The sequence below is a fragment of the Anopheles arabiensis genome, chromosome 3, assembly GCF_016920715.1.
Source record: "Anopheles arabiensis isolate DONGOLA chromosome 3, AaraD3, whole genome shotgun sequence".
Taxonomy (NCBI): Eukaryota; Metazoa; Arthropoda; class Insecta; order Diptera; family Culicidae; genus Anopheles; species Anopheles arabiensis.
Window position 1 is genome coordinate 78,873,631 of NC_053518.1, and position 26,701 is coordinate 78,900,331.

Consider the following 26,701-nt stretch of genomic DNA (forward strand, 5'->3'; position numbering starts at 1 on the left):
TCGCCAAATCCGACAAGGTGACATGCGGCTTGCTGGTTCTTCGGAAAACTTGTTCTGCCGGACGCAACCCAACCAAACACAGTCTTCACGAAACCCGGGTGATCACTACTTGCTGGAACAATTTTACACTCGTGCTGAAGAATGTCCACAAAATACTCCGCACACAATAACAGATCGATCGGTCCCTTCTTGTAAAAATTAGGATCTGCTAACACCATGTTACCCGGCAACCTTTTCACATCAAAACGCATATCACCACAAGGCTGATTTTCCGTAATATGTTCGAGCACTACAAAATCAACTTGTTCCATGAACGTTCTTCCTTCCGATGATACTAACGCCTTTGCCATTTGGGTATTTTGCACACCGATCTTTCCTATACCAGTAACTGTTACCGAACCGCGCACTTTGGGCAAACACAAACGTCGACAAAGATCTGCTGTCATGATGTTGATCTGCGAACCATTGTCCAAAAGGGCTCTAACGGAAAACCATTTTCCACCTTTTCCTTGAATACGAACAATCGCGGTTGATAACATCACTTGCCCATGCGTAGACGATTTCAGCGCAGGTAGCGCGGCTAACATACTGCTAGCCCCCGCGGACACTTCTTGCTCTTCTTCTTCACCTGACACTTGTTGCACTTGTTCGATTGCTGGCATGTCTTCTTTGTGAAGCAAAGAATGATGGCGTTTTTTACACGTGCCGCATCGACCTTTAGAAAAACACTTGCTCGCAAAATGGCCTGGCGACAAACAATTTAAACAAAGCCTTTTCTGCATAGCCACCTTCAACCTGTCATCGATTGTTAACTCACCAAACGACCTGCACACCACAATACTATGATGTTTGCTACACTGCGCACATTTCGTTTCTCCTTTGAGAGCAAGATTAACAAAGCGACGATCAGATTTCTTCGTAACACCCAAACTGTGTTGATCAACCGCCATGGCATCCAGAACACGCGTTTCTGCTCGAAGAAAATCGAACAAACTTTGCACCGAACACTCGCTATCACTCTCTAACTGCCGTTCCCAATTCCGCTGAGTTTCATCATCCAATTTTGACAAAAGAAGCTGAGTCAAAAGCATACCCCAACCACTGGTTTTTTCGCCAAGCTGGTCCAAAAGCTTCGCATTTCGCTCGAAACTATCCACAACGCTGTGGATGTCTTTTGTTTTGCGCGTTTTCATTTTCGGCATATTCAACAGTTCGTTTACGTACCGCTTTTTCAAAAGATATTCGTTGGCATATCTTTTTTCCAGCGCCTTCCAAGCGGCTTCATACGCCGAACCACACGTAGGAAAAGCGTCCACTACCCGGAACGCCTCCTCCTTCAACGCACGCTTCAGATACATTATCTTTTCTGTATCCGTCAAACTATTGTTTTCATGGACTGCCGTTTTGTACAAACTGTAAAAAGGCAACCATTCATCATAATTTCCCGAAAATTCGGGCAGCGCAAGAGGCGGTAGCCGAACCTTTTGTTCGTCCAAAACACGTACTGCCACTGCACTGTCACTTTCTGGACGCTTCAACTTTTCCTCGAATTGCCCGATCAACAACATGCACTGTTCGTCGATTTCGTCCACCAGCTCTTCGTTTGCTTGGACTATTCCCTCGATCGAACGAATTTCACGGGTTACTTCTTGGAATTGTTCCCAACACGAACGAACACGTTTCAACCTTGTTGGAACATACATTGCGTCACTTTGTGCGTAACTTTGCAAAAACACTTCCTGACGCTTCAAACACCGGATTATGCCATCACGTTCAGCTTTTTTCACTTCTAACACTGCGTTGGGCTCAACGAATGCTCCTGTCTTAGGGCCCTCCCCCGAGGCTCCCCTGACCATCTTCTTATCCGACTCCGTAGAGTGGTGTTGAAGTAAGGATGCTTCTTTCACCAACACTGTATTAATTGTGGTTTCCAGATCTTCATCTGCGAAACCACGCAACTCCTCATCCGACTCGTCCGAGTGGCCTTTAGACGTTGCCATATCACTTCACTAACGCAAAAAAACTCCAAACAACAAATCGAAAACCACGCTAAACGATCACAATCACAATCCTGTGTCACGAAGCACCATATGTTTATACGGGTTTGATTACGTTTGCTAGTTTTATTTTAGTCCTACGTTGTGTTACAAAGTTACAAGTTTTAGTGAAGTTAAAGAAAAAAGGGCTGAACAAAATCCGTGGTGTTTAAGTGTTGCGCACAAGTACGACTTTCTTGTCTCGAGTTCACGAAGCGTCTGTCTTCTCCTTACAAAAAATTGATAGTGATGAGCGTCACCGCGGAATCGATCATTCCGTGCGGATCGGAACTGTATCCCTCACTGAGCTGTCAAAATATGACCCAAGCAGCAAATTCTCCTAAACAAAATGTACGATAAATTCAAATCCAAACAATATGTTTGATGATGTGACTGGGATTGTTTTACGAAGGTGTTAGGTTGGCTCATATAAAATATATATATCATAGTATATTCTAGTTGCTAGGTCGCTCTATTTTTATCATTTGCCTTGGGCTTAACTCAAATGTAAACTGTTTATGCACACGGTTTGCGACTCACACTACTGGTACACATTTCGGCGTCGAAATTGAATCGAAAAATGCGTTAAAATGTTGACTGGTGCTGTGAAAATTTATTCAAAAATAGTGAAAATTATATAGATCCTGGTCACGGCACCACAGCAACAGTCGAACAGCACATGCTTGCTTTGGTAAAATGTTACCAAAGATACAAGCAATGAAAAAGCATCGAACAAGCAACCGAGCAGACGAGAAGGATGGAAAGCCATTTAATGAACGTGTGCCGACGGTGTCAATTTTGTAACAATCTCATTTAATTGCATTCGCCTCCTGCTGCTACGAAAACAAAACAAAATGCCAAAGGAAAGTAAGTACACACCACCCGAAAAACCTTTCTGGAAACCTTTTCCTATGAAAATGTTGGTATTCCTTTCCACTATTTTCGGCGCACGGTAACAATTAGCTGCCATATTACTCTACCTAACCTTACCGGGAGTGGAATGGGAATAAAAATACACACACAGCAGTGTCACTTTCCCTTTGTGAGTGAATGAGCTATAAATTAAACAAATTAGCTTACTGCGTCAGCAAAATGGAGGTAGCAACCGTTCCGTCCGTTGAGCACCCCCCCTTTTCGAAGCTATGTGTATGTGTGTATGTGCGTGTACCTTGCTGACAGCGCAACCAGCTGACAAACGCAAGATTGCAAATAAACGTCAATACAGGCGAGCAACAAAAAAAATGAGGAAAAAAGGAAAAAACGAAATGAAAAATAGAATGGTATTAAAGAAAACAAAAAGAGTAAGCCAACACAAACGGGAGAAAAAGTGCGCGTTAGCCAGCTTTCGGATTGATGATACAGTCAACCAACAACAACAACAACAACAAAAATGGGATAAGGCGTAAAAAAAGCTTCCCCATCGAGGACGTGACGAATATAGTACTAGGAATTTCAATACCGGTGGCGTTATTTGTTTGCCAGTTTAAATAGAAATCGTACTCGTAGAAGGGACGAGTGAGCGAGGAAAAGCCAAAGAGAACAAAGCCCAATATATCCCGAATGCCTGGTGGCAATTCGATGCAGACAAAATACGCTTTTCAGAATTTCAAAAGAACGCGCGAGGCTGTTGCGCTCATGATGGCTTGGCTCTGTGAGGAAGCGTTTAAGTGGAAACGGCAAACGCGTCCACAACAAAACCAAGTGTAAAGATACGTCCTATTTTTGGCAACCATCAATAAGCCAGTCCCGAAACAAAAAAAACAAAAAAACCTGTGCTAAAGAAACGATACACGACTCTTCCGATCATCGACGGGTATTGGTATCGTTTGATATAGGCGCCGAGGGGGATCAGTGGCCCGGGGCTGGGGGCTGTTTGTAACAGCTGGGAAAAGCAATACGCCTTGCAGCGAATCGATACTAATATGGATCACGTTCGACGTTTGCCCGCATATTTAACCAGCCCGCGCTTGTGCCGTGTGTTAATGGCACTTCGTTTTCTCCCCCTGGTCTCACACAAAATGCCCATGTCAAGATTACGTCAGCATAGTATCGAACATTAATCATCGTTCAATTCGCTGTACAGGCATCGCAATTTGCACAATTTGCCACACGGCTTATTGATTAGATGGCTTTAATAAGCGGTTTTGTTCGATTTGGACGTGGAGAGAAGACACTAATTTACCGTGACAGCACACCGGACCGGCGGTAGGTGGACGTCAAAGGTTAGATAATTTTCACAACTCATATATGACCAAACCGCAAGGGCAAGGCAGCTACTAATGATGATAATGAGAGATGGTTGCCGGTGGTAACGCTGCTTTCGCTTTCTTTCTCGTTTTGTGCCAAAAAAAAATTGTCACATTGCCAACTACCCCTCTGGTGGCCAGTGTGACCTTCACGCAAAGACGACGACAACCAGATGACAATGGTTCCGATGGCCTCGTCTGGCCATTTGCAATCTTCTAGCCTTTCCGCCGAGATTTTCTCCCCTGTAGCGTATGTGTGTGTGTTTCTCTACGTAATGAATTACACCCATCATCTGCCGGCAAAGCAAAGAGAGAAAAATAGGATATCACTCATACCGTCACAATAGGGCAACGTTTCCCACCTTATCAGCATCCTAGCATCCCACCAAAAATGAGAAGGGAAAGGGCACCGAACGACGGCACAGCACACGAAACCGGCTCACCAAATTGACAGATACCATTAGAGATTAGTGTTACCCTGCGGACTGCGGGCTTTCCTTCTCCCTACCGTGTGCTCTGCACGTGGTGTACGCCACATTCTTAGAGTGGTGTCGTTTCGTTCGTATGAAGAAACCGGACAACAGGAAATTAATGACGGCGCGTTACTTATGGAAGATTTTCTACCCACTTTCCAACGTCTTCATTACCGGGGTTTTGCTTGCATTTGGGGGGATGTAGGAAAAAAGAGCAGCCAACACAAACAACGCTTTCCGCTCGTCTGTCCCATTTTCGGGCAATGCAAACGGCAACCACACGATAGATACCTTGAATGAAACGCTCTACGCGGGCTCTCTACAGGCAGTAGAGTTTTGCAGAGCCTGGTGGCAAAAACACCGTATCCATCAAGCACGAGCCGTTGGAAGCTCTTTTCGATTGGTGGTGTACGCAATTCATCATAGTTTCTCAGAAATGCGGTTTCATGTGTGTATGCATGTATCGCAAGTACATAGTGCCTTTTTACTAAGCCGCTGGAAATGGTCGCTTTGCTATGAGAAACTCAAAGGAATATGCTCCACGTGAGAGTAGATGGAGATGCCTGGTGTTTGATGAATTGATAGGTTTTCTTCCTAATTGGACGAGATGTGTGAACATGTTTTAGAAAATTGCTGTTTAGTATCAGCAAGAGTAATATTTAAAATAAATGACTAATGAATGTTATCTTTGTACGAAACAGTATTTAAGATTATAGAGCACATCAATAAAAAAAAACTACCTCAACAGCTTTAGTTTGGTGCCGTGACCAGGATGAGAATTATTTTTACTATGCTCAAACATTGCACTGAATTTTTTTTGTAGTTTTCTATGTCAAAATGAGATTTTCATAAAATAATCTCAGTGACGGTATTAAAAAAACCGGGGTACAGTCGTTCAAATCGTGGGTTCAAGCCTTATATGCCTCATAGTTCATGTAGCAGCGATCCGGCTATCCGGCTGGTACTCAATAAGTCTCAAAAGCCTATATAGGGTGGCATAATCGCGTAGCTTGTTCTGGCAAATTGCAGAAGGTATCAAACATGTCAAATACATTATACTCGATGGTGTGAGTGACACGATTCAAACGTTTCCAAAGCAGTGATTTTCTGATCAACTGAATTAGCTTATATGCTTACTCGTACTGCGAATTGATTATGACAGCATAAAAGGCATTTTCACGTACTCGCAACAATCGGCACTACTGGAAGGAAAACAAAGGACCAACCAGTTGAGTAGCTTTGAAGTAACGAGAAAACCACCTAGCAGATCTATCTCGGTGCAAGCAAATGGTTTGATGTTACAAATTATCATATTTCACATTATCGTTTTACTGATGGAGTCATATTATGCAAACATGTGTAGACATTCTACAACCAACCAGTAACATTATTGATGTTTTTCTTGATTTTCAATCATTGCCTACGTCATGTTGGTCTTGGCGCAAGCAAAAGAAAGAAGAAAAAAGACAAACAAACCGCAAATATTATAAACAATTCGATCATACCTTGCGTTTACCGTTTACCTTCGAATCAAATTCAACCTCCTTAGTTATTATGACAACGTGCACGATGTTTTCCGAACCAATCGACATTGTAAGATCCCACCCACATGCTTATTTAAGAGTGGGTTCACCGTACATCTGGCAGTGCCAGTAAAGGACTTTTTGTGTGCTTCTGATGTGTATGTGTGTATGTGTGTGTTTTCCCTTTTGCAAAACCTCCCATTAATACATGGAAAAGAACACGTGTGGGACAGAAAGCTCATCGGTTTCCCATCGGTGAGCAGGAGTATAGCATCGTCTTGTAAAGACACCATCTCCGTGAAACCCCGATACCTTTTCAGTAACGACTGCATTGTGGGACGATTTTTGTTGTCGTTGTAAAAACTAGTTTTCCCAACGCTTATTTTGGTAATAGCGGATAGCTGAAAGAAAAACGGATTCACTACAACCCTATTTCACCGATTTCATCCTTCGCATTTTTGTTTGAGTTGCCCGAGGTGTGTTCAGCTTCACACCGATGCCAACAAAAAGGGAAGATGCTTAAACCCCAAGCGACGCTCTGTGACGTCCGTCATTGACCGAACCCTTTGACGGAACTCATCCAACCCGTTCAATTCCCCATCCTTACTGCTAATCCCATTTTTTCTTTTGCCGGAAATGCTTCTTACATTCGTAGCGATTGCATCCGTTTGCTGGTGTAACGGCGGGACATGGTGCTGGTGAGGGACGTGTCTCTCGGTGCCAGATTGTCTCCGTGCCGTCGCCGACTGTTGGAGCTGCCATCGCACAGAAGATACCTAGGCAAAGAGATGGAGAAAGAAAAAGAGAAGATGAGTAAAATGAAAACAAACACGAAACCTTACACGATTGTAAAGGGGTTTTTTCTTTGCAAGACCCCTTTCGGGTTGATGAAGGTCCTGAATAGAACAGAACATTGCCTACATCTAGGCTGAAGCTGAACGAATTAAACAGTGCAAAAAAAGGAGGGCAAAAAACGTAGTCCTCATTAAGTAACAAGGGAACCGGTCAATGTGGACATGACCCTGCTTGTGCATGATCCGGTTCATTTTGAAGGAATTGGCCATTTCACTCGATAAAGAAAATATCTGATGTACTTACAACTAAAACACTGTCACTACTTTTTGTTGCACTGAATGGTGCAACTATACATACCGATTGAAATGTTTCCGGAAGGCACCACTCACACAGTACAGAGCCACAGGATTGGCGCAGCTGTTGGCGAACGAAAGGCAGAAGCCCACTATTCGCAGCACGTGCCAGAACCCGTTGTAATCTTCGTTGAAATTTGGACTGTAAAACGAATAAGAAGAAACGAAAATTTCATGAAATTTGCGTATAATTTCCACCTGCAAACGGGTTAAAACTATTTATAAAACAACTAAAGCGTTAGCGAAGTAAAACGTTCCACTCGGTTCATTCTAGTTAATTTGCGTTTACGTCGCAGCGTTTGCAATCCTACACAACTTTTGCTATAATTGCTTGAAAATCAGTTTTAAAGCGTAGGTTTTTCCAGATCATCAAAGGCAATGAAGGAACGAATCAGTGGCATCAGTCACATCGACATCTTTACGACAGCTGCTGAACGGTCATCAAAAGGGGGAAACAAATCTCCGAAATAGGTAGAGAAATTCCGTAGAAATAGATTATACGAGATGGAAAGCAAAAAGAAAACCATGCGCGTGGAACAACCATAACTTTTATGCATAAGAATTAGGATGTGGGATGAAAGAGATCCTTTTTTTTTAATGTGCTTTTGCAAAAGTGCAAAAAAAGGTTGATACGAAATATTGGATGATGTTCAAAGCAATCATTTTGATACTTTATATGGGTGCGATGGGTGTGATTGGAATCCTTTTTTTATGATAAACGACGTAGCAGGTAGTTTTGTCTGACCGAATGCATACTTTTAGGAGTTTTATCTGCCTTAACTTTTACTCTTCGCCTGAAGATATGCAATATGTTGTTTTATTGTGATTTTGATTCAATTGTAGTAACAAGCATATTCTAGTTGGAAAATGTTAAAATAAATATTTTAACACATTAAACAAAACATAAATTCATACAAGAAAAAATAATCATTTCACACCAGTCCGTAAGTCTAATCCAGCTTAAAGCTGGCTTAAAGGGTAATGTTTACTCAACACCCCTTTAAGAGATAACCTTTCGGTCCCTCCCATTTGTTAAAATGCTCTATGAGCAATATAAATAAAACGCATTGCTTTGCTGGAAAGAATACTAAAAGGGCATGTAACGGCAAGTACGATACGATTCAAGACTTTATTTCAATTATTTAATTGCAGGGGAAAGAAAACACTTCAGGTTTACAATCCTAATTAACCATAACAACAAATTTAATACCAACCAATGATAAATTGCCTCCACTTCGTATGACAAATGGGTATAAAATTGTGTTGCTTTTTTTTGCTGCTTTTGGTTTCTCGTCGCCTGTTTACTTAACAAATTGCAGCGTAATTGGTAAAACGGGCAAGCACAGATAGATTAAATAAAGCAACATCGTGTAATTTCGTTAATAATTTAGATCGTAACAAAACAAAAACCAACAGCACGCGCTAGTAGCTTGTGCGTCTTAAACAAATTATAATTCATTATTTAGCCACCCATTTGCGCCATACGCGCCTTTCGCACTAATCGTACATTTCATGGCAGCCAGTGCAATCAAACAATTTTCGCTCATTGCCACATGGTGGGGCAAAAAGCGGCGCAAACGCTTTGCCATCTTTGCCTTCGGAATCATCGGGGCAGCAATGTGAAGAAAATCTCATTGTTGAAAGCTGGCACACACAAATGGCAAATGGCGTTGACGTCGCCGGCCACGCAGCGATGACGGGGCGCTTATTTGGTTGATCCGTGAAACGAAATGTACTGGGGAGAGAAGGGGAGAGGTTTTGTACATACTTACCGCACACAAAACCGGCACAATCCTGCGTGAATCCGCAAATCACGTATTTCATCACCGGTGGAAGGTTTAACGCATTTGTGGTTTTCTGTGTTTTTGCGGTTGTAAGAAATGAACAAGCATTTCTGTGCGACTATGGATTCAAGGAGGGAGCTTAAGTGAGGCATACATTGATGGATGGCAGCATTTTAGCGCCAGCACTTTCGACATGCTTCTTTAAAGTGTTCCCACAAGATGAATGGGCACGGTAAAATGGTGCTCTTTCCCCCCCCCAAACGGTTGAAGCGTTTGTTAATGTTTAGACACAAAGTTGAAGCAATATCCGTCTTTTAAAATCCATCAAGCTTTTGCTTGTCTATCAGAGGGCGGCATTAGTATGAATTTGTTTAAAATTAGGCTTTTTTGCATCAGTTGAACGTTCAGCCCGTATGACTGTCCAAAATAAAAACGTTTAAAAAATCTCGTTTTTTTTGTCTCCATGTTCTTTGATAGCTTTTATGTTAGTTTGTCCCGTGCATATAAACCAGATGGACTTGTTTGCATTCCATTACACAATCTTCAAAATATATTCATCTCCTTGAAGGTACATCCAAACTTTCAAACAACATGTATGCAACGGATCACATCGTTATTTACATCACCTTGCAGCTTATTCCCAAAATAAAAATAATAATATACACAGAAAAAAAAACTCTCAAACCATCATTGCCCTATGTGAGGGAAAAGTTACGCACCACGGAAACTCAAGTGTAGCGAACAGTTTGGTTCTACCGCACCGAAAGCCATCGGAGGCGATGTAACGTTACTCTTGCACCCGAGAAACTTCATTAAAACAAACAAAAGCTCCGAAATGATTCATGCTTCACGACAGGAACAAGGGCAACCATTTTTCAAATTCCAAACCACTCGTAACGAACGACATGGCAGTTTGTGATGTGTTTTGTGGTGATTTTGCTCTGCGGTATAGTTGAGCAGCCCGTCCATGGGAAGTCTACAGCAGCCTTTCGTTCGTTGTTCATCTAGCTGTGCAATTATTAGGGTACAACTACATCCGACCAAACTGTTGGCAAAGTTGATGAGTTTAAGGCACACAGTGGAACACCAAAGGCGTGTTTAAACTTGGACTGTAACAGTTGTGTATTTCATGGCAAAGCTTCTACATGAGATGAAAATGCTATGTAAAAAGCGATTGTTTGCATGAGTTTTGGTTTTAAGACAATTTAACAATCCACAAAGTTTGATTCATTCCAGAGACATTTTCTATAAATATTTGTTTGAAATATTTTCAGCTAATGAAAAGATATAACAAATGATGTGCTAAACAACATCACAAGGAAAATTACCAAAAATTGCACCTTGTCGATGGTTACAAGAAGTCATGAAGCCATGTACATACATCTGATGCATTGTTGCGCATGGGTCGTTCGTTGCACTTTGAGAAAGATTCTTTCTGGTCTTACACGACAATAAAAAGTTTTCGTTCTCGTGAACGAAGAGTGTAAAACAAAAATTTTGAAAAGAATTTAGAACTTTCAAAACACTCAAAGCGAGCAAAAAGAGGTTAATTAAAGCATTTAAAAGACACAAAAATAAATTCTTACGCTTTGGGATTTTCCAGCGATGCATGCTTTCAATATTCAACAGCAATATTCTTTATATTATCTAATAAATCATTTTCTTATGTGAATCTATAAGATATCTGTATGTATAAAAGTTTTTTTTTTAATGAATCGTTTGAAAAAAAAAAAACATACACAGTTCTAAACGAAATGCAGCACCATTTGTCTAATTTTAGGCGCAAACAGTTCCCACTTCCTTGAGCAAACGTTAAAAATGTTACAAGTAGAACGCAAACTGACATGTTTAAATATTTACACCACTTCAACGTCGCAGCGATGTTGTTGATACTCACTTGTAATAGAACCACAGCATAAACAGATGCGAAGGCAGGAAGCAGATACCGAATATGACCACAAACGCTAGCACGGTGATGGCCACTTTCCGGCGGGCTTTGATCTGTGGGTGGTGTATGCCGTGTTACCCACGTTGCGTTTGGAAAGTTTCACCAAATGTTAAAGTTGATCGGTGGAGATTTCATGAGAAAAATTTCACCCGGCAGCGGGTGTGGGTGATGGTGGGCGTCGTATAAACATGGCACGGTGTTCGAGTTGAAAAGTTTTCCGGTCCGAGGGAAGAAAAAAAAAAACAAAACAAACCACGTGTAAGCATATTCACTCTATTCGCATGTGTAGGAAGTATTTATTTTACACCCGAGTGCACCGCTTTATTGACTTTGATTTAGTGGTGAAGGTTATTTTTAAAATGAACGTCGTCTCTGGTTTTTTAATAGGTTTACTTTTTAAAAAAAGTTTTAATAAATGTTCCCTGTTTGAAATTAATTTTGCTTACTGTAGGTGACAAATAAAAAAAAAAATTACTTTGCAGACTTGACGTCCTACACTTCACCAGCCAATGAGACAAAAACGCCTAAAGGTATGCAACACGCAACACACTAAAGCCCTTCAGTTTTTAAATCCGCTCAATATGACGCTGCTTTTGACAGTGTGCAGCTTCATGTCAAGAGTTCATCCGATTAAAATCGCAACTTTTACAGCACCTGTTATCGTTTTATACTGTTTCCACCGATAACGGGGGAAAGTTGGTGTCTGTTGCTTGGTGCGCAATGTTCCACGCACTTGAAGCATTATGCCATCGCTACCGGTGCTGGGCTACATGAAATGCAGCCATTTCTCTGCACCCCGCCATTGAAAGCTCACACCCTCTGCTGCGGAGATGGTTTTACAATCAGCTTTCACTCCCGGGCTTGATATGGCGCCCACAATCTGGCTACAAAAATCCATAAAAGCATTGAAAGCAGTTACCACATTTCACGGTTCGCATTTGCCGGGTAATATCCTCCGACTTACGTGGCAGCACTTGAATGTAGGGTGAATGAAAGGCAGCAGTTACGTTTTAAAACAGGATATTAAAACAAAATCGATCAAAAAGGTTATGATTTTCAGTGAGGTTTAATGGAGTGATTTATTTACCAAAAAGTAAAATAACAGCCTAGCATGATAACACGTGCAACTGCTATTTTTTATTTTCGTTCAGTGCTTAAGCTTTATCTTTGCGTAAAAAGAAAAGTAATTTAAATTGAAACTGTAAATAACATTGCGATGCGCTCGCAAGTTTAAATAATTGCACATGGTAACTTTTGCTTACCTACCCGACTAGTCACTGAACCGCAGGTTTAAGCGCAACACAAATAACAGAAGTTTTTCCAGCCCAGTGCAATGCAATGCCGAGCGGGGCGAATGGTGGAAAAAAGGTACAGAAACTGTACAATCAGATTTCTGCCACGGTAGAGACATTGACCGTGGCTTTATTAAAGGACAACATAACACCAAGAAAGCTTTGCATAATCAGTGCACTTTCCATTGACTTTGCAGCAGCGCCGTTGCTCGTAGCAACTCGGATAACTTGATCCTGGTAGCAACTGCTTGAAAAGTAGTGGGTCTATGCTTGCGGGAAGCTACTTTGATGAAAAAAAAATAAGATAAAAAAGTAAAGAGAAAATATTGTTCAAGCTTGGCAATAAAATTTACACTCCACAACTCGAACCAACACGATGTAGAAGGATGATCAGTCCGTCGGAAGGATGTTTAGTTTACATTTTCTATGCAACACATTTTTCCACAACCAGCACATCATGGGCTAGTCCGTTCGTGCAACTAAAGCCACCCATCTGCAGTGTGGAGGATTCTCCTATTCACTATCCATTTTCTATCACTGGCATACCATTTTCTATACCACATTACTGTATCCATGCACTAAAGAGACTGCTTCGTCTTTCATTCACCGTACGCGCACGAGAAGGAGAAAAGGGCAGCGAAACGTGGCGCCACGTTCGGTACGGCACGGATTGCACTTACCTGTCGCACGGTGCCCTGCATCTCGCCCGGTACGTGTTTGGCGCTGTGGATGAGATGCCGCGCTATCAGTGCGTAGAAGATGCCAATTATGAACAGCGGCACGGCGTAGTAGACGAGAAACTTGCCCAGCACCATCCCCCGGGCGTACTGGGAGCCCCACTCGTCCGGAAATGGGTAGCAGAAGTAAAACGACACGTCCTTGTTGACGACGACGGTCTGGAAAAGGGAGTGTTTGAAAGGACGTCATTGTGACCGAATGCCGCAAGCACACTAGCACTGGTAAGTATGTAGACGATCTTAAACAAATGTCTTTCTACTCAAAACAATGGCGAGCAAGTTGGCTTGTGTTTAAGGACATACATTGGTGCTTGTTTTTTGTTTATCAAATAAATCAGTAAGAATGTTTCGATTGTTTATTACGAGCTTATTGTGCTACCAGTTAATGCACTGAATTTTAAAACTCTTTTTTATTAATGATTAAAGTTTTATTAGCAAGATTAGCGTAAATTCAGTACGAATTATATTAATCTTCTTTTCACAAATTTTAGAGCAAAGGATTACATTAAATAAAAAGCGCCTAAATGTATACTTTATATTTGTGCTATAGATTATTGCATACCAATTTATGGCAGAAAAGGTAGTAAATAGCACAACATAACAAGGTAGCACAAACTTTGCATGCATTTAGGCGCTAATTAAATGAAAAAGGAAAATTAAAATTTTAGCATTATGTTTTCATTGAAATCTGCGTTACTTTCGCGAATGATTTCAATATTACTTTGAACTTAAATTAAGTAGTACGTTCTACTTTTATAGATTGCAATAAATCACATTTTCTCATGCATTAGCAAATTAATGCATAACCTCTCTAGCAACTACTACCAACAGCAGCACTAACAGCGACTGTCATTAGTGCTAATTTGGTACCGTTTTTCCCCTCTATCCATTATATTTTCCAATCTTGTGCATACTTTACACAATATAAGCCAACGTTACAATGAGAAACGTGTGTTTTTCTCGTGACTTTCGCCAGTGATCCTACCTTGATGTGTGATCCAACGATGGCCGGTACGGCGAACGCGATGGCCAGCAGCCAAATTAATACCGCCGTCGTGATGGTCATCCGTGTTGCACGCCGTCCCCCACCTAGAAAAGGATCTACTGCAATGAGTGTGTGTGCGTGTGCGGCCCGAACCGGTATGACAAGACATGTGTGCGCGTGTGTGTGTGTGAGTGTGTATCGAGTGGAAAAAGGTAATGAAATGATTTCCTCCAGCACTAGGATGAGAAGATGCAAGTGAAACGAAGTATCGCATTTTTGCTTCAGTTTTGTAACGCACTCAGTGTTATAAGGTGTACGTGATGGATACAAAATGTATATATGTGTGTGTGTGCTTGGAAATCACGGGCCTAGCGGAAAGTTTTTACATTCCACCTGCATATGCTGCAGGCCCGGTAATCAAAACTACACTGATTAAACAGCGAAACTTTATCAACAATCATCAACGGAACAGCAAACTCCTGCAGCGAATCTTACCGTGTGCGTGAAACTTCCGGAGCGGATCGACGATGGCAAAAAACCGATCGCCGGAAAGGGCAACGAGCGTGAACACGGACACGCCGATCGACACGTCCTTGATGAACTCGGACGACGTGCAGAGCAGGCTGCCCCACGGCCACGAATCGAGCGTGTAGATGATGGACGTAAACGGCACGGTCGTTACGATCAGCAACAGGTCGGCTAAGGCTAGCGATAGGATGTAGCTGCAGGCAAAAAGAGTACACAGAAGAGAAGAAAAAAACAGTCATTACAAAGGAACGGCAACACGGCAAGCATCCGGGCGGAGCATCATGGTAGTTAATTAATTTAGTACAAACAGTACAGTTGCCGTTGGAATGTGTTGGCGTCGAATTGGGTTGCACTTAGCAGAAGGGTACTGTAAGAAAATACGCCACACACCAAAGAGCAAATACTGCTCGTGCTTCGATATTACGTGACACGGATACTGTTCCACTTACAACATTATGCTGTGCTGGTGGAGCATTCGGTTTGCATTGCTGTGCTGGGGGAGAGAAAGAGGAAACAGCAAAAACCGATGCTGGTCTGGTAAGTTGTACGGGTCAAACGATACACGTTTGACTATGGCGAGGCTAATAATTGATGAAATTACGAGCTAGAGTCATACCGTGACCGGAAACTGCTTCACCGGAAAGTCCTAAGCCGTGGACGTCGAAATGGAATGGTTTTTATTTGCTTCATGTAGTTCTTAGCGATGCACTTGCATTTGATTAACGTTTCTTCTAATAGCACAACGGAATGTAAGCGACAAATGTTTTATAAACGAAACATTTGTTACACTCCTTTTGTATACGGTTTCGTAAAATGATCTTATTAAATACGCTTGTTTTAAATTAGGCATTTTGACATTTTAATTTTGTGTTATTTGTAGTGTAATTTTGTAAAAAAAAAAATTGTTGTTTGTTTTTTTCAAAACCTAATAAATCACAGCATTACATAAGCTAGATGGACTTTTCTAGATTATCGTAACGCAGTTTAAATAATATTTAATGTCTAACCATAATTTTATGGTTCCTTTGACTGCAACATTGCAGGCTTTCATGTATTGTATACATTTAGGCGCTAATTATATGTTTTTAGTACTTTTTGAGCTTGCTTGAACACTTTCAACCCACATTAAGCTCTTTATAAAGGTGATTTTCTATGTATCAAGCCTTGCACCGTTATACCGACAAGGAAAACAACTAGTTTTTCTCCCCCAGGTAACCATAAATAACATCACCATGGCAAATGCACGTATACACTCAAACACACATTAGATCACGCAGCAAATAAATGTGGCAAGCGAAAAGGTGACGGAAAAGCTTTTCCACCCATTCCGGGAAGAACTTCTCATCCTGTCGTACGCCCGCGCTTGCAGCGGTTTCAACGCGCCACGCTCATTAGTCCATACACTCTGACCCGTTCACGTGTTCCCGGGTGCACTAAATGGATAAACGTTGTGATGTGGTTTTTGCTGTTTTGTTTCACTGCTGTAATTTTATTGTTCGCTGCAACGTATCGTGATACGGCAAAGAGCAAAACAAAGCGAAATAATAACACTTTGCAGAGAGCTATCAACTTTTTGTTGTTGCAACCGACAAGTACGCTACCGAACGCTGCAATACAAAACTAATCCCTGTATAAAAAAAAGCCAATTCGAAGAAAGCGCCCACGACAGGGCGAGATGAGACAGCGGAACAAGAGCGAGCAGGATACCGTAAATTGCATTTATCGTGCTTGTTTATTCGAAACGGTCGCCACCACTAACGGGGAAAACCAGCCATCGACCACGCCTAACGGATAAGGCACCACAGAGCACATTAATTTCGATTGTGCGACTACCGTGAGGTAAGCCTGGCTGACTGGTTTCCTTGGCGTTTTGCTTGGTTGCTTGTCGCCCGAATGGGAATTCTAATCATGAACAAAAATACAGCAGAATACAGCAACCGTCGATCTAATAGCATTCAACGTTACGCATATGGGTCGTCGTGAAAGTATATCACGCTTCCAGGCAAACTAGCCAATGCGTCAGAAAAATCGTGGAAAATATTACACAAATAGAACGTGTTTAGTTTCCAATAATTGAAAGGTCAGCTTGTTAAACTTTCTAGGAAGATACTGATCTGATTTTAAAATCTAAACTCTGCATTCATAAAAATAGCAAAATTATTGCTTACATTTCTCATGAAATGGAATGCATACAATAGTCCATAGCTCTTCGAGCCAGATGATATGACCATATCGGTCTGTGAAACCCCCGCCAACAAGCCTAACATTCTTTTTCACTTTAATATGACTTTGTGATGGACCAACCTGGTCATAATTCCCGAAAATATGTCCTTGCAGAAGTGGTTGATTTATGGGTGCTTCAGCGCGGGATGATGCTATTCCTCGCACCAGACCCACTCCACTCAGCCTTTCAGTAGCTTCCCTTCCTCCCTGGCACTTTCGAAACGACACCGCGCATGGACGCGAGCATGAAAAAAGCGAACACTGCTTCGCGGGAGGTAAAATGACGCGCAAAGCAAAGTTCATATTTATAGGCTTCATTGACCTGTCAGAAAGTTTATCATGGCGCGCTTCCTGATAATAAAGGCCCGAAATGCAGTAATTGCTTCGGTACGGCGTTCTTTACGCAACGAATGGACGACGGGTGAGAGGCGTTCGGTGACAGAGAGCGGTGTTGGAAGTTCTATGGAAGCGTTACCTAATTTTCTTGGAACGATTTTCCGATGCTTCGGTACGGGGACAAGTAATTTTGCGTCCCGGGATGCTCTATGGATTTGCAAGGAATGTTTAACATGCCCACTCAATGCTGTGTACTCGAATCGTTTACAAGATTAATCGAATGTTCGTGGAAACGCCTTTGCATTGATGTTTTGGTTGATTGCACATGATTTTTTGTCTTTTTTTTTAAAGAAAGAAACGCCTAACACATAGCAACACTGCATAAGGCAAGTGACAACGTTCTATGAAGGCTAACTTTAATAAACAGCAAAAGTCATGCAGATTGCATACATGTAGGCGCTTCGACACGGTGCTAGAAAACTTTAGCTCGTGGAATATGAACATCAAATTTTCACTCTAATGATTCTTGAAATAATGACACAAAAAGTTATCACTTCATTCCTGTGTAAAAAAAAAGCATAGCCATTAGAGAAAATTTCACTCGCAACACCGAACCACCTCCATGCACTTCGGCTCCATTCAAATGCGCTCCCAAGCTGGTTGGCATACCACTTGAAATCCAAAGTTTCACCGAACAGCGGATAATTAAGCATGGAACGCCTTCTATCCCATTTTCGGCCACCATTAGCACCATCGATGGCACTTTCGTACGAATATTTGCAACGCTTGCGCGAGATATTGTTTCTCCCATAACCGGTTTTACACTGTCAAACCCTCCGAACCCTTGGCTCGCTACACAGTCCGTCCGTGTGATGGTAAAACGACATGAAGGAGCGCTTTTGGCAACTATCCAATGAATGCTTCAGTGTGGCTGGTGACCTTTAATTAAATGTGACACAAAAGCGAGCTACATGGTGTTGAAGGTACTGGTGATATCGGGTGATCAGGTCAACGGAGAAAGGATGGATGGTGTATACCAGCAAATGGCAAAATAAATTTAGCGCTTGGTATTTAAATTCGAACATTTACATTGAATGAAAAGCTGCACAGAAATAGTGTCCCAGACTTAGAAAACATGAACTCAATTCATGATTGTTAAGCTTATGGAACAAGAGCATGCTGACTATAAAAGTCCATGTGACTGCTTTATGTCCTTGTGACTCCTACACGTAACAAACAAGTTTAACAGTTCTTAGAAAAGTCATTAATTGATTATCTTATTTGTGAATCTTTTTTTTTGTATTGTCTTTAAGTGATCAAACTTTTATTGAGTCAATCTTTCATCGTCAATTAATTCCCGAAAGCCATACATTACTCAGAAGCTTTCAAGTCTGTGCAAATTACTAACACGCGAAGAATGCATCCCAATTCATCGCTACCTTCCAAACCTAAGACAACATACCAGAAATGCATGATTAAAATCAAACCAGTACTTACGTGTTGGGAACGTTGCGCATTGCCCGGTGCCTGAGGAACACGATTATAAGTGTCCCATTGCCGAGCACGCCGATGATAAAGATGGCAGCGAACAGTATCGGCACGATGTACGTCTCGGGCCGCAGCTCGTACGGTGTGTAGGGCGTTTCGGTGGCGGACGCGTTCCAGAAGCTGCCCATCGGTCCGCCCGCGGACGAGTTGAGCAGCGCTTCGAGCAGTTCGAACTCGCTCAAGGGCATCTGGTCCGGATGGTGCGGCAGGGAGGATGGTGCCGACGGTAGCGAGGTGTAGGACTCTTCCCCGTACACCACACTGCCGTACACCTCACTATCGTCCAGCGTGTCGGCGGGCGTGGATTCGTTGGCGGTGGTGAGTGTACCTTGTTCCAACATTCTGGTGCTTCGCGCAAGCAGCTGCTCGCCCAATGTTTGATTATGCGACAAGCTTACACTACGGTAGACGACATCAGCGAGCGTATCCTTGGAGTGATGTCTGTGGAAAGCGAAACAACAAGGTAAAAGACGTTAGAAGCATAACGATTTCATTTGCGTGCGTTAGCTAACAAAACAAAGGCGAGAGAGATTGCAAAATTCAATAAGTACTGATACTGCTCAAGATGCTGCCTCGCTTCAGCGAGTCAAGTTCGCAGGTAATGAAATTCTTGCGAACCCGGAACGCTTCCAATCTTGTCGCTAGTTTTGCCACTATCGAAAAGCGAGGAGTTTTATCACTAGCAGTGCTGCACCGTGTTGCTTGATACACATAGGTTTACCGATAATCTTTAATGCTAATCACTAGTAGCACTGTAAGTAGAATTAATTAAGCGAATCATACATTCAATGCGCATATCCATTAACTCTTTTCTTGCTGTTGGAGCAATGCGAGGAAAGGATTCTAATAACAGCTCCAGAACATGTAGTGAAGCATTATTATTGCATATGTTCACTCTTAAAATAGGATGAACGGGCTTTTAACGTCATACTCGAGTGATAAAAGCTTTTAGGAGAGGGATTATTCGCCGTAAAGTATGCAATTGTTACTACATACCCATACTTACAACGCTTGATCTATGCATAAATGACGTATTGCTTTAAAGGGAGAGTGGAAGTAGCTTCCAACGATATGGTTTACATGAGGAGAGGGGTATCATGTTGCGTAAGAAACGATTTATTATCAATTCTTCAAAAAAGGAAATTTAAAGCAACGTCGCACGCATTTATATCATATAGTTATGCTATCCTGAATTAATTTACACATACTTGGAAAAGGCAAAAGTCGGTCAGAGAAATTGAACATTTATCAAAAAGTGTAAAGGAAGGGTAAGACATCTCCCACTAGGGATGATTCTATTCTGCTTGGAGAAAGAGGGCGTCAAAGAACATTGGAACGCATTTGGTTATATTTAATGCACATTTATTTGACAACTAACTCATAAAAGACAACAATAAAAAGGAAGCTTTGATAGTATACAAGCAATCACGCAAGACATACCCACATTCATAAATTCCATCGAATCAAACTCCAGTCACATTGTATCTCCAGACGAATTCGATTCGACACTTTCCTGCACCTTGATAAACTTAATCTTGATCGTGTCTGGCTTCCCAGTATCACTGCCCTCGCTCAGCTGCTCTTCGATGCGCTGTTTGAGCTGCATGTGCATCACAAACGATATCACCCCAAACGTCAACGACACTAGCCCACATTTGGTCAGTAGCCAGCATAGCTCTTCGCTCTCCTTTCCGCTGGAGGGAGGCCGTATCTTGACAGCAATTTCCGGCACGGTACTGTTCGGCTTCGGTGCCTCCTGCTCGAGCGTCGGTAGCAGGAATGGTCGGTGGCAGCTTTTGATCTCCTGAATGTAGCGCTCATAGATATCGCACCTACAGTGCAGTTTAGCGCCGGTCTTGCCGGAACCATGGATGACTTCGTTGGGGAGAGAAAGCTGCTGCATAATCTGAAAGTTTTGTTGCACTGTGTTGCGCTTGTTGACGAACAACCAGTACGCATACTCTCCCAGCATGCGCCCGAGCACGTGTTTGAAGCAGTACAGCAGTAGTAGATAGTGGCGTCCGTCACCCAACACCCGGTAGTGGCGTGTTTCACCGACGGTACAGGTACGCATAAGCGACCCTCTCGATCGGTGGCGCATTTGATCCAACGCCACCGTATAACAATCTTTCGGCGATTCGTAGTACATCACGTACTGCACGACAACGTGATCGCAGCGAAACCTTAGCTGAACTGTTTGATGGTACTTTACGCGTTTTGATGGCGGAGTACTTGCATTGAAATAGCGATAGCTGTTAATTCCACAGCGCACCGAAAGCTCGATGCAGTGCGGCTCCACTCCCGGGATGACGAATATCGTGTGCCGCTTGTTGTACTTGTCCTGCAACGGTTTATAGCGCAGTGAGGTGAGATAATCGGTTTCCAGAGCACCGCCCGACGATCTGTTGAGCAATTGTAGCTTCTCGTCGCAAAACCATCGGCAGCTCGATGACACATTGACACAATTTCCAATCCCATCTTCGTCCAACGCGTGTATACGGTTGATCCAAATGAGAAAGAGAAGCAGCCGTGCCAGACTCAGCGGCCACATAGTTGAAGTTGATGGATGTGACTGATTTTACCTATCCACTGTAATTTGTCTTTGAGCCATTGTGTGAAAACGGTTGCGACTATATGGAGGAAATTAAGCGTTTAATGATGCATGAAACAATAATGCACCATACGCTCGATGTGATTGGGAATGTTTCAGGGGAAGCAAATGAACACCTAAAGTAATGCTGCTAGCGTTTTACTCGAATGACAGAGTGAGTACGTGTAGGAACACGTATATTTTATTTCAATTACAAACGTTGTAGAAGCGATAGTTGTTCATAAAATAATTTAATTGTTTGTCTCATATTTTTTATACTTTATTTTTCTACCAGACAAACAAACTATGAAAAATAAAATTTAGTTTGAAGAAATCGTACCATTAAATTCTTAAAAAGGTTAAAAATCAAATTTAGCAGGGCGTATTGCATATCGTCAGGCATTTCTACTGTTGATTTTGTTAGCCTAGTATATGCAAAATGATGAAAATTGAAATATTTTTGCATGTTGCATATCTTAAGGCGTTTCGAAGCAAAGGAAGAATTTCGATTCCGATATGAAATTCGGTTCTGGCCGGCCTCGTACATACTGACTCATTAGTTGAATAGACATCCGGTGAGGTTACTCCCATTACTCCCATCCGGTTACTCCCATTTTGTGTATGATATTTGAATAAAATATATTTCGTTATACCTTACATTGAATTTACATTCCGTTACGATACTAGCAAGGAACAATTATATAATTGATTCTTTAGCACGGCAAGTTTTTAATGCTGAGTTTTACAAAGTATCAGGAACTAGTTTTGGATATTCAACATCGTATATTAATTGTCTAGAGAACTCTTAGTCATTACCGTAATGTTCATTACCATTCCAAAGACAACTAGTAAATATCGGTAGTTATCTCTCTCTCTCTCTCTCTCTCTCTCTCTCTCTCTCTCTCTCTCTCTCTCTCATCGCACGTGGTCAACAGTTATTCTCCAGGATGCTCGGTTACTAGTTGCAGCCCCCGATCCATGTAGACACCCGATCTTAGACAGGGCTCGCTACACCTGATCCTGCCATCGAGTGCACTTTGCTCTCCTGCGCCTCATGTCAAAACGGGGATTCGCTGCTGAACACCTTCTTGGTGGGGCATCAGTCCGGTATCCTCATAACATGACCCAGCCATCGTATCCTTCCAGTCTTCGCCATCGTCAGGATGCTCGGTTCGCCGTTCAGGTCAGCAAGGTTGCTATCATGAATCTTAAATCAATTTCTCCATGTATTCTTTAGAATGCAGCAATACAGCACAGAATAGCATGCCAATAGATGCCGAAGCAATAAGCATGAGCGCATATGACGGTATCCACTCCAGAGGAACAGTGCTTACCATGCCACCCTGCTGTGCATGTGTCTGCGTTTCGTTCGGCTTTATAAGCTGATTTGCTACCGCGTCGTCGCGTGTTGCAGTCACGGTGGTGTCGAGCGTTACTTTGCAGCTTCTCACTTTACGTATATAGCGCTCGAACAAATCACACCTACACATGCCTTCTTTTCCGCTTGCATTAGCACTCTGACCGTACAGCTGATAGTCAGATCCACCCGGCAAGGCAAGCTTCTGCATGATGTCCCGATTCTGTTCCGGGGTATTGCGCTTATTTACAAACAACCAGTACGCCGGTTTGCCGAATTTGCGCTCCGAGATAGAATTTACGCACAACACCACTATCACATACTGATGGCCATCGCCCTCCAGTCGATAGTTGCGGGTGAAGGGCATCTTGCACGTTGCCTTACGATTCCACATGTGATGCGCCATGTGGTCGAGAAAAATGTCGTAGCAACTATGATAATCCTTATACCATCCAGAGTAAGAAGCGATAAAGTGATCGCAGCGAATGTGAATCTGCAGAACACTCGACTTTGCATATGCTGCATACGCAGTGAGGGATGCATTTGGTGCGGGGCGAGCTGCCGCACACTGGATCGAAAGTTCTAAACAGTGCGGCTCAATGCCTCCGATCGCAAATATCGAGTGTCGCACACCGTATTTTTGTTCCAACGGTTGAAGCACTAGCGAAGTGAAGTAATCGGTTCCCACTGTTCGATCAATGGTCCGGTTGGCAGACGAGGTGGGCGAATCACAGAACCAGCGACAGTTTCGAACTGTCGCATCGCATTTTAATAGGTTGTCAGACGACACTGTGTATGTATATGAAACCGGGATCACAGTGAGTAGTAGCAGCGTAAAGCTTGCCGCGTTCATGGTAAAAATTAGACGTTTTTAAGAATCCGTAGGCACACTGTGTAGCGAAGAATCACTTTCCAATGGATGCTCTAAGCAAAGACACACCATTCGCTAATGGATTTCCAATAACATTTGACACTCTGGTTGGTGTAGGCGTATGGGTCTGTTCAGGGAAATAGTTGCATCAAAGCACATTACTGCATAAGTTACGAGCTCTCACGGTGGTAAAAAGTAACCCCTAACCGTCCCATCGAACGTAATACGAACCATTGAGCGTTAATGGAGAAAGATGTGGAAACTATTTCACGCTTTACAACTACTACTTTAATATTCTTGGTTAATGCGTGGCACAACTACGAGCCTTTGTGTAGCATAGACCAGTGGTCTCCAACTAAATGTATTTTCAAAGCCAAGTGGTCTGCGATCCTAAAGCCAGGTTGGAGAGCACTGGCATAGACGATATCGTAACAGGCGTATCTTTAGAAGAGTATTCTCAAAAGCTGTAGAGACGATTTACCACAGAGTTTCTATAATTCATTGTTTGCGTGAAGATATGCAATTTAAATCTTTATTTCATTACAGCTGTTTCTTTATATATTTATTGAAAATGTATGTGGTAAAATTTGTGTAAGACAAGTCATTTTTTTTTAAAGATTAAATACTTGTTGAGTCGAGTTGAGGAGAGTGTTTGGAATAAAAAATCTCGTTTCTTTCAAGGAGTTTGTTAATAATTGGCTTCATACTCGTACCCGCAAATTTTTTTTTTCAATTTTCTGTTATATTTACGTTTTATTGATAAATTATTTTTTATTATTAAGTTATTTGTCAAAATGATCAGTATTAGTACTTTTTGTGGATTTAAAGAAAAAAAAACATATTTCAAGTCTTTAGTAAGCTATAATTTGCGCTGTCATAACCCAACTAACATTTTCGAGCACTAATAACCGGGAATTCTAGCAAAGTCCATTAAACTTCCCTTAAACTACACCAGTTCAAGGGAATTTAGAAAAAGTTCTTTAAAATCAACTGCTTTCTTTTAGATTCGCTCGAAAATGATGTTTTCTATCGTTATAGTTGGTCATGTAGCCATTTTATACTTAAATAATATCCATTTTTTTTATCAAATAACGTCACACAAAATTAGCTTTTGTTTTTCATCGAAAATCAAAGCTATGAAAGTAAAATGAGCTCGACGGCATCGTCCATCGATAGAAGAAAGTCTAATTTACGAAAACACCAAATCTTAGCACTTTCAACACACTTGATCACACACAAATCCACAATTTCAGGCGTATCGAGTAGGGGAAGGTAGGTAAAGACGGACACTGCGGGTAAGATGGACACTTCTCATAAATGCATCAAAATGGTAATTTTCGAAAAAATCAACATTGCAGCATCCTAACTTAAAGTTAAACAACACATTTGAGAACATTTTTGGCATAATATATGCAAAATTGGCTAAATCAACGAACAAAACAAATTTTCAATCATGAGCATCCTTGTGGATCTAATTTGACTACTACGGATCTTAAGCTTTACAACTTGTATTGTTTATATTTCCGGAAGTTTTATTTCATGAATGAGTTGTCGTGATCATTAATGAAAAAACTGGCGAAAGAACGAGAATGAAAGCAATACAAAATATTGTTTTCTGGTGGTTTAAACATCCTGACACCAAAGCGGGAAAGACGGACACTTTGTTGTAGGGAAAGATGGACACCAAATTTATTGATTTATTTTACTTCTTATATCAATTGGTGATAAATAGATTTCTTCAAATACCTTAAATAAGGGTATTCCGAAGCTATAAATCAATCAGCAACTAGAGAAAGTATTGAAATAAGCGAGAAATGAAACTTGTCACGGCTTGGACAACTTTAAACAATAAAGTTGATACGATATTGAGGCATTGATACGATATTGTTCAGTAATAGATGAGAAATTCTATGGGAACACAAGCATCAAATGTTGAATTTTGACATGGTGGAAGTGGATTGAACTATTAACAAGTCCCTCAAAAAATACTGGGGTCGTAATCTTTTCGCGTAGTAATTTCCTTAAAGGTAGTTCTAGACTGTTGTTCTGTAACCTGGAGCAACGTCAGATGTAAGTGCGCGATATTTCATTAATGCTTTAGATTCTGCATTCTACGATAGATTAGAAGCGGTGCTTACAATTTCTAAAACCACGGCTGAATGAATCGTCGTTGCAATAGGCCAAGAATTGGTTTATAATCGTACCAAGACGTGGAAAGCGATAGAATTAGTTAAAATACTGTAAAACTCTTAACTTTCCAACGTTTTCTACAGGTGTCCATCTTACCCTTCATGGTGTCCATCTTTCCCATACCAGGTGTCCGTCTTACCCGAACATTTCAAAACCGAACGAAAAAAACCATGTTTTTCATTCATGAAAAAAACGCAATAATCGATGGAAACTTAAAAGTTTTAACACATTTTCTGATAAAACATGAGTGTAAGATAATGTACGCACATTTTCATGGTCGTTGCATTTATATATCACTAGATTTTTACCATTTCCCTTAACGTGTCCGTCTTTACCTACCTTCCCCTACTAATCGAGTAGATATGCAAAAAACAATTTCTAGCAAATGTAACTTGGGAACTGTTCACAAGGTGCTATAATTATATCTGCTAGCCCTCGCAAGCTGCTTTCATGCGAGGTCGCTGGCTCTATTGTTTTCCGGGTAATGATCGTTTGCCAATTGTTCTCCGGGTAATGATCGTTTTGACAAGGATAACGAAAGCGAAAAAGCCTTTTCTACCCTTTTTCATTAACTTAAGAGCGCTAGAAATGTGCCTACAAAATATAATATGAATCAGATTTTTCCGCTCCCATAAAAACTGCTCGAATCATGGAGTTGCCAACAATACTAAACCATATTCCTATTCCAAAATTCCTATTCTTCAAACAAACATTCAAAAATTTCATACACATATTTAGCAGCGGTAGGTATATTTTCGAAACCCTTGGGAATATAAAGACATATAATGCTTTGTTTTGACACCATATCGCACCATACGGATCCTTAACTATAACAGATTAGAATAGAAACATTCCATTTCTAATGCCTACAGAATCTCCTCCGTGT

At 41.6% G+C, this 26,701-nt stretch overlaps 1 protein-coding gene across 3 annotated transcripts in view; it reads right to left on the reverse strand.

Annotated features, from left to right (window-relative positions):
• LOC120905134 (neuropeptide CCHamide-1 receptor-like) overlaps positions 1 to 26,701 on the reverse strand; it is a 77,430-nt gene that overhangs the window by 11,183 nt on the left and 39,546 nt on the right. Inside the window, exons 2-8 of one of the 3 annotated variants that reach the window (XM_040315912.1) lie at positions 18,757 to 19,248; positions 14,668 to 14,894; positions 14,173 to 14,276; positions 13,131 to 13,346; positions 11,108 to 11,211; positions 7,431 to 7,568; positions 6,926 to 7,054 (exon numbers count right to left, since the gene is read on the reverse strand). In XM_040315912.1, coding sequence (XP_040171846.1) covers positions 6,926 to 7,054; positions 7,431 to 7,568; positions 11,108 to 11,211; positions 13,131 to 13,346; positions 14,173 to 14,276; positions 14,668 to 14,894; positions 18,757 to 19,248 — 1,410 coding nt within the window. Of the gene's footprint in view, positions 1 to 6,925; positions 7,055 to 7,430; positions 7,569 to 11,107; positions 11,212 to 13,130; positions 13,347 to 14,172; positions 14,292 to 14,667; positions 14,895 to 18,756; positions 19,249 to 26,701 lie in introns of all 3 variants that reach the window. The other 2 variants (XM_040315911.1, XM_040315910.1) reach the window with 2 other exon arrangements.